We start from the raw sequence: 9,256 nt of genomic DNA, 5'->3' as shown, positions 1-9,256 counted from the left end.
TTTAATATAGAACATTAACTTTGACACGTGGCACACTACTGGGTTGACACGTGGCACACTACTGGGTTGACACGTGGACATTTAAAAGAAATTTAAAAATAAATTAAAAAAAATGAAAAATAAAATAAAAAAATGAAGGGTTAATTATGTTTTTCGTCCCCCAACTATTAGTGTTTTTTGGTTTTAGTCCCCCATCTAACGATTGATCCATTTCAGTCCCTGACCTTTTAAATTGCATGGAATTGGTCCCCGATTTTAAACTCTGTTAGGTTGAATTGACACCTGGCTAACGGATGGCCACGTAAGGATCCCGTTTAAGGCTTTCTCTTCAATTACAATATTATGCACGTTTTGGTTAGACTGTAATAATGCTTTCAGCTCATGTGTTAATTAATTAAAGAAGTGTTGTTATAGTAGTAATGTTTTCAGTCACGTGTTAATTAATTAAAGAAGTATGGTTAAGTTAGTAATGTTTTCAGCTAACATTCTGCGAAAGTAAGCATAACCTTTGAAATTAGAAAGGGCTTTTTGCTAAAAACCCTAAACTTGAGGTGGTGAACGACGAAGTCGAAGTGGGTTGCACTCAGCGAAGGATACAGAAACTTCATTGACAAAGCGAAATCAAAGTGGTTTTCTGGTGATATTTGAACGACGAAATCAACATTGGTGAACTGAGGTAAGTTAAGTTGTATTGTTTACAAATTTTGTTTCGTTCATTGTTCGATTTACTCTGGTTTTGCTGTTATTAAAGTTCGATTGTTGTTGTTTTTGTTGGGTTTGTGCTTTATTTGAAATATAGGGTTGCAAATGGGGTTTGCGGTGGCATTTCATCATATGGGTAGGTTTGAAAGGAATAGGGGATTGAAATATGTTGGCGGTGAAATCCACGTTGTGAAAGGGATCGATCTAGATTTTTGGTCTTTCTTTGAAGCATTAGGCATCGTGAAGGATTTTAAATACGCTGGCGATGTTAAAGTGTGGTGGAAGGGTTCCAAAGAGAAGCTGTTAAACAATCTAAGATTGTTGAGTGATGATAAGGAGGCATTAGCTTTGGCTAAGTATGCAGAGGAAAGGAACGAAGAGGTGGATATATATGTTCAACACATTCCTTGTCAGGCCGAAGTGGTGCATTTTATAACTGGTCCTGAATTGGATGAAGAATTCGGTCAGCCAAACGTGGGGGGTGAACAAGATGTGGTTCCTGATGCAGCTGTAGTGGATGAGGCACCTGAAGTGGTTGAGGTTGATGTTGATGGTGAGCCTAGTTTGGTGAGTGAGGCAGCTGTAGGGGTTGAGGTTGATGTTGATGGTGAGGCTAGTTTGGTGAGTGAGGCAGCTGTAGGGGTTCAGGCAGAAGTCATGGGTGAGGCAGAAGTGATGGGTCAGGGTGATGTGGTGACTGAGGTCCAAATGGAGGATGAGGCTCATGTGGATCCTGAGGCAGAATTGGGAGGGGTGGCAGAACGGGTGGTTGAGGCAGAAGTTAGGGGTGAGGAGGATGTTATATGTGAAGAGGTTGAGTCTGAAAATGATGAAGGGGCTGGTGCAGACAAACTGGATGATAATGAAGAAGAAAGGGTGGCAGATGATGATGATGGATTTGGTGTAGATATTCAGCCACCCGTGAGAAAACTTGGAGCTGTTTGGGATAGGTGGAAAGCAATGAAACGCAATCCAAGCACAGTGAGGACTAAAAAGGATGTTGGAGAAGGTTCATTTGTCACTAATGCTGAAATTGGAGTACATGACATAAGTGAGGAGTATGATACTGATGAGTTAGAGTCTGATGTTGATAGTGAGAATGGTATGGTTCGTGATGGGCCCAAATTTTCGAAGTACAGAGCAGAAGATATGACTAAAGACTTCAAGTTCAAATTGGGAATGGAATTTCGTTCTTTGAAGGAGTTTAAACAAGCATTGATGGAGCATAGTGTTTTGAATGGGAAAGAAGTACAATTTGTGAAGAATGATCAGAGGAGAGTCAGAGCTGTATGTAAAAAAAATGTGGTTTTTTAATCATGGTGAGTAAGGTTGGAGGTAGGGAAACATTTCAAGTTAAGACATTGGTTGGGCGTCACAGGTGTGGGAGGGTGTTTGGAAATAAAAATGCAAATAAGGACTGGATTGCACAGGTTCTAATAGATAGATACATGAACGTAGGTATCATGACAGTGAGTCAAATAATTGATGAAATCAAGAAGACATATAGTGTAGGCATTACTCCATGGAGGGCTGGAAAGGCAAAACAAATTGCAATGGACTGTTTGGTGGGGGATGGACAACGTCAATATGGTAGACTACATGATTATATTGCTGAATTAGTCAGGGTCAAGGCTGGAACTGTCAAGATCAAGATCAATCAACCCCAACCAAGTCTGCCACCAAGATTTGGCTGTTTTTACATGTGCTTAGCAGGCTGTAAGACTGGTTTCTTGGCTGGGTGTAGGCCCTTCATAGGTGTTGATGGTTGCCACTTGAAAATAGCATATGGTGTTCAACTTTTGGTTGCAGTGGGCAGGGACCCCAACGACCAATACTATCCATTAGCGTTTGCTGCAGTTGAGAATGAATGTAAAGAGACATGGAGATGGTTCCTAACACTATTGCTGGAGGATATTGGAGATGTTGCAGATCATCGTTGGGTATTCATCTCAGACCAACAGAAGGTAATTTAGATAACATAAAATTTTCCTTTAGACAAACACAATTAATTGATTGTTTCCCTCTGATTAATAACTATTGTATTTTGCAGGGACTTATGTCTGTGTTTGATGAAATTTTGAATGGTGTAGAGCACCGTTTCTGTTTGAGGCACCTGTACAGCAATTTCAAGAAGAAATTTGGTGGTGGGGTGGTAATCAGAGATCTTATGATGGGAGCAGCAAAGGCTACTTTTTACGCAGCCTGGGAGAAAAAAATGGGTGAGTTAAGAAACATCAACCCTGAAGCATATAATTGGTTAGTTGTCATTCCTAGAAGTTCATGGTGTAAACATGCATTCAGCATTTACCCTAGATGTGATGTTTTAATGAATAACTTGTCTGAATCATTCAACAGTACAATTTTATTGGCTAGAGATAAACCAATCATTAGTATGATGGAATGGATTAGATCATACACAATGAGTAGATTTGTTACACTTAGGGAAAAGTTGAATGCATATCATGGTAATGTAATGCCTAAGCCTCAAAAAAGACTTGATAGGGAGGTGGAAAAAAGTGGGAACTGGCTTCCAGTATGGGCAGGGGGTTCTAAGTTTGAAGTCACTCAGGGGTTCACTATGGAGAAATTTGTAGTTGATCTAAGTAAGCATAGCTGCACTTGTTACTTTTGGGATTTGGTAGGTATTCCTTGTAGACATGCTGTGGCTGCTATTAACTATAAGATAGAAAATCCTGAGGCATACGTGCATCCATGCTACAAAAGACAAGCTTATCATGCTTGCTATAGCCCAGAAATCACCCCTATACATGGACAACAACTATGGCCCAGAAGCAATGAACCTGAATTGTTCCCACCCATATACAAAACACCACCTGGCAGGCCAAAAAAACTTAGAAGAAGGGAAGCAGATGAAAATGTGAGTCATTCAAAACTTTCAAAGAAGAATCTGATCATGAAGTGCAGTAGATGCAAGCAAATAGGACATAATATCAGAAGCTGTAGAAGGGGGATGAGATTCAGAAAGGTAATTGAGTAATGTTCTTTACTTCTTATTGATTTCTGTTTTGTAAATTATAGATCTGAAATTTAAAAACATACTGAATGGACAGGGAAACACACAACGCACTCCAACTGCCACTACAGCTACCAACGTTGCTGGACCATCAAACCAAAGCTGCAGTAGAAGGACATCCACACCCATAGTTGTTGCAAACGTGAATGAAGGTGAAAGAGCACCAAGAACACAGCCAAGGAGTAGGGCAGCACAAGCATTAGGGTCTTAAGCTAGTAGTAGTACAACTTGTGCACAACCCACGTGAAAATGAATGAAGATTCCAACTTTTTCTTGCTTTTTTAAACGCATCTGTAATTAATCAAGACAGCTATAACGTTGGGCATAGTGATAGTGGACCAATATTTTGTTTTGGAGAAGTGCTATTTCAATATTGTAGTTAAAGTTATGGACCACATGCCTGGACCACTTTTTGCATTATTGTATTCAATCAAAGCAAACACTGTCCTTGTTGTTTTGGACCACTTGTCTGCCATTATTGATCAATGAAACGCGTAGGATTACTGTTTATTCATTCCAAATTTAATTGTCATACTATGAGAATTGGTAAAACACGAAGTTGGAGAATATTGGGGACACCGTTTCGTACTTTCATATTCTTTTAATCACGAAAATAGGAAAATTGAGCAAACAGGAATTGGTAAAACCCACTGTCATAGTATTTATACTGGTTCAGATCAAAAAGACCCTACGTCCAGTTGTTAATCTCTTAAATAGAAAGATTAACTTAATATCATTAAAATAAACCACAAAACAATCATATATAAGAGAGTTAAAAGGTTTAGAATACATCTCTCTTGAAGACATAAGAGATGAAAAACACTTTCTTTGAGTCACACAAAGAATAAACAAATTCCCTAGCGACAATAACAACACTCAATCTCCCAATAACCTATTTGGTGAAAGTTATCTCTCTACCCACACTAGATTTTTCAAAGCCCCTTTTCAAAACACTCAGACAGTTTCTTTGCAAGCATAACATTAAAATTCTAATACTAAAAAAGGTTGTTTTCAAAAATGGGTTTAATGCTCTATAAATAGAATTTTGAAAAGTAGGTTAAGAATCTGAAAAGACAAGTTACAACTACTAGAGATAATTGATTATCACTAATGATAATCGATTATGCTAGAGCAATTTCTAAAAACATTGTTTCATGTTAATAATCGATTATCCTTTGGGAGAATCGATTATTCCAAAGTTAATTTTGAAAACTAAAAAAGTATTTATGATAATCAATTATCATAAGTACTTTATGAAGAACATTTTATGAAGAACAAAAAACCTTCCTAGAGTGGTCAAGTATAAGCTGCTATTTTTGTGATTTTCTAAGCTAACTTCTACATACAAATTATTCACAAACAAGAACTTTACAAGAGGCTTTAAACAAATTCATACCAGAATGTTTCAATTTATTTCTTGAAGTTCCTTGCAGTTGTCATCATCAGAATCTTGCAACACAACTCTTCTTGTTTTGCCAACAAAATGGTGATTGTTCGTTCCTTCTTGCCAATGCCAACAATTAAAAAGTGGGAAGTTCACCAAATGGATGTCCATAATGTATTTCTCCATGGTGATTTGGTTGAGGGGGTATACATGAAAGTTCCTCTAAGTTTTCAAAACTCTGACCCAAATTTGGTTTGTAGGTTGAAAAAGTCATTGAAAGACCTAAAACAAGTTCCTCATTGTTGGTTTGCTAAGTTAACTGTATTGAAACACTATGGCTTTGTTCAATCATATTCAGATTACTCGTTGTTTATATTACATAAGGGGAAATAGATCTTTATATGCTTGCCTATATGGATGACTTAATTATTGCAAGAAATAATATTACAAACAGTAAAATTTTTAAAGCTTACTTAAGTTCTTGTTTTCATATGAAGGATCTAGGAATCTTAAAATATGTTTTAGGGTTGGAGGTAACTCGTAATCCCGAAGGGCTTTATCTTTGTCAGAGAAAGTATTCATTGAAACCATTGAAAACATAGGTTTGTTAGGTGATAAGCCTGTGGATTTTCCAATGGAACATCACCATAAGCTAGCATTGCCTTCTAGTACACCTCCTGAAGATCCAGAACCCTATCGAAGGTTGATTGGATGATTAATCTATTTGTTTGTGACTAGACCTGATTTTGCTTACTCTATCCATATTTCATCTCAATTTATGCAAAAATCCTCGTAAAGAGCCTTGAGAGGCAGACTTAAGGGTTGTTAAATATTTGAAGAAACATTCGGGAAAAGGTAGTTTACTACAGTCTGATAGTAATCTAGAACTACAAGGATGGTGTGATTTAGATTGGGCGGGTTGTCCACTTACAAGACATTCTTTGATTGATTAGGTGGTGCTTCTTGGTTCGTCTCCAATATCTTGGAAAACTAAGAAACAATCATTTATTTCACCCTCTTCTACATAGGCAGATTATCGCTCAATGACGATAATCACATGTGAGTTAAAATGTCTCAAACATGTACTTAGTGAGTTGGGAGTTAATGATTTAAAAGGGATGTGATTGTATTGTGATAGTCAATCAACATTACATATTGCTCAGAATCCAATTTTTCATGAAAGAACAAAACATATTGAAGTAGATTGTCATTTTGTTCGTAATGAAATAACAGTTGGAACCATTTGTTACTCATATGTTCATACCAAGGTACAACTAGCAGACATTTTTACAAAGACCTTGGTTATTTATGATTAATTTATTGAGATATTATCATGGTTATTTATGATTAATTAATTAGGAGATATTTTCTTAGCCTATTTATCGACATAATTATAGACATTATTTTATGGACATAATTACAAACAATATTTGATTGGATATTATTTCATGGACATAATTATGGATAATATTTGATTAACATAATTATGGACATTATTTGATGTATATATATGAGTGACATATGAATAAAAGAGTAAGAAGTTTCCTTGCTCTACTTCTTCTAATTCTTCATACATTATTTTCTTTGTTTTACTTTAGTAGTTACTTTCATATGATTGTTCAATCAATTAAAATAGGGTATTATTATTTTTCTTATAAGTCATTATAGATGACTAGCGTACTCACAAGCGTTATCACGCTTGCGTGTACATGTTTAAATATTTATAAGTTATTTAAATTTAAAAAATAATAATTAAAAGGGTAAAATTAAAAAATTAAAAAGTGCATATAGTTGAAAATATATAGTTTATAGTTTATAGTTAAAATAAATTTTAGTTATTGAAATAAAAAATAGTATAAATAATATTGTGTAAGTAATTCTTGTATTATGAGTAATTATTTAAATTCGAAAAAGTAGTTACTAAAATAATAGTAAATAATTCTTTAATAATAAGTAGTTATTTGATTTAAAAAAGTTACTAAAATGATAAAATTGAAAAATAGTTTTTTATTATAAATAATTATTTAAATTTAAAAAGTGGCTATTAAGAGGATAAAATTGGAAAAATAAAAGAGGACACAAAAAAGATGTATATCTTTATATATAGTTATAGATGATGCTTTTGACGTACTATACTTTTAAACATGATCTTGTAATAATAGTACTGTTAAGATCCAATTTAAGCATATGATACAATAATTTGAAAATTCATCTATTAGGAAATCTGAGGAAAATAAAAAACAAGAAGGAAAAATGAATAGAAAAATATATTTAAATTATTTCTCTTTTTATTTTAAAAGTAAAAATATTTAAATAAAATCATCAATTGAGTCTTGTTCTTGTATGGTATTGGGTTGTCCTGCAAGATCCTTTGTGCTCCTAGTCCAATGTTTAAGGTTTCTACGTGATTGTTGGATGAAGAAGATATGGCAGTTGAGAAATGTTGAGATAACTGCTCCTTGTCACAACCGTGGTCTATAAATAGAATGGTAGAGACCCATAGGTCCTCACCTGTCCGATGGTAGAAGAAGCAAGTCGATATAAAGTCGATTTTGTTTGTCCAATAGGCATGCCAACTCATTTACTACTTCTTGTCTTATGTAGGAAAAAGATAAAATTATGAATACCCTAAATCAAATTTCAAAACCAAGACTCAATATTTTAAGAAAATTAACAACTTCTAAATGATTAACTTCCTTAACCTTAAAATATATTCTTAATATTGCTCTTCCCTTTCCCAACTTCAAAGCATAAAATAGCTCTATTTACAAAAAAAAAAGTTTGATAAACAATTAGAGCATGATTTTATAATTTCTAACAAATAGAAATATGCCTAGAGCATAGAAAAACCACATACAAGAGTAAAACATATTGCTTAAAAAAAAGGGTAAAAAATGAACTTACTCAAAAGAAGAAATTATTTAGTCCAAAATGTTTCTTAACTCCTCAATCTTGTCTTGCTACAATTTGCTTTTGAAAATAATAAGAGATTGATCATGAAAATTGAGATAGAAACAGAAGGAGAGTAAGAGATGGAGGTACAGAAGAAAGACATCAAATAAAAAGTAAAAAGAAATTACATAAAAGAGGCAAAACTTTATTTTTGAAATTTTAAAAAAGTTTTTTTAAACTAAATTCATATAAATAATATAAAAATATAATTTTTTTAAATATATATAAAACGTTGGGGAGTCGTGGCTTGGCTCCCCCTATCACAACAGAGGTCTGCCTCTATTGTACGAGAATACACACAACAAACAATAGAGGTCATATAAAGTGTTTTGTATTATTCTATATATTATCTTTTAATTTTTTAAATGAATAAGTTTTTCTCTAAAAGAATGTTGGAAAATGATTAAAGAAATAATACTAATAATAATAAAAATATTAATAATATAAAATAATTATTAGAAGAAGAATAATACTAAGACATATATATGAATCAAAGAATATTAATCAGACCCAATAGTTCTTACGACAACTTATAACAATAATGGATAACAAATAAATGAGGAGAGGAGTAGAAATATCTTAGGTTGAGGCACGCAGAGCGCTATTCTTAGAGACAAAACACCCTTACTACACATAGCAAAACAAAATCATATATGTTTCTCTCCCAAGATACAATAACTTGTTAGATCAATCGAGTGCAATGAAGGATCTCTGAACCTTATGAACACCAATGTCTTCAAAGATAATATAGAAAAGAATACAAAACACTTTTATATGATCTTTGGTGTTTGTTGTGTATTCTCGCACAAATATGGGGTATTTATAGGTAATAAAGAGAGACTTAAGACTATGTTCTTTTAAGAGGATTCACTACTCAAGAGGAATGGGAAGCAAGTATTAGAAGGTGATTGTCTTGTTTTTTTGGGGTGATGGAAAAGGATAGAGAGGAAGGATTAGCAAGATTCATAGTAAATACCATCCTTCTAGTTTTAGTGAGATTCAAGGGTGACAGATGCTAAATGACTAATTTATGTTCTTCGTATTTATTTGTTCCCACACGACTCTCGTAATATTTACTTATTTTTCACCTTACATATTAAATTTATTTTCATACAAAATATATTATATTATTCATTTTTTTAAATAATTTTTTTATAATTTCAATCATTGAATAAAATTTATAG

The 9,256-nt window shown here is 33.7% G+C and overlaps 1 protein-coding gene and 1 pseudogene across 1 annotated transcript; both read left to right on the top strand.

Moving 5' to 3' along the window:
• Positions 1–807: 807 nt before the first annotated feature.
• Positions 808–2,675, top strand: LOC146886127 (uncharacterized; annotated as a pseudogene).
• Positions 2,676–2,758: 83 nt separating this feature from the next.
• Positions 2,759–3,947, top strand: LOC146886126 (uncharacterized). Its single transcript, XM_085673307.1, has 2 exons — positions 2,759–3,688; positions 3,774–3,947. Exons 1-2 carry the CDS (start codon positions 2,759–2,761, stop codon positions 3,945–3,947), a joined length of 1,104 nt encoding a protein of 367 aa, XP_085529433.1.
• The last annotated feature ends 5,309 nt before the right edge of the window (positions 3,948–9,256 follow it).

Source organism: Vigna unguiculata, chromosome 5 (genome assembly GCF_037176805.1).
Source record: "Vigna unguiculata cultivar grain cowpea cultivar isolate G323 ecotype 2 chromosome 5, ASM3717680v1, whole genome shotgun sequence".
NCBI lineage: Eukaryota > Viridiplantae > Streptophyta > Magnoliopsida > Fabales > Fabaceae > Vigna > Vigna unguiculata.
This window is presented reverse-complemented; position numbering and strand designations above follow the sequence as displayed.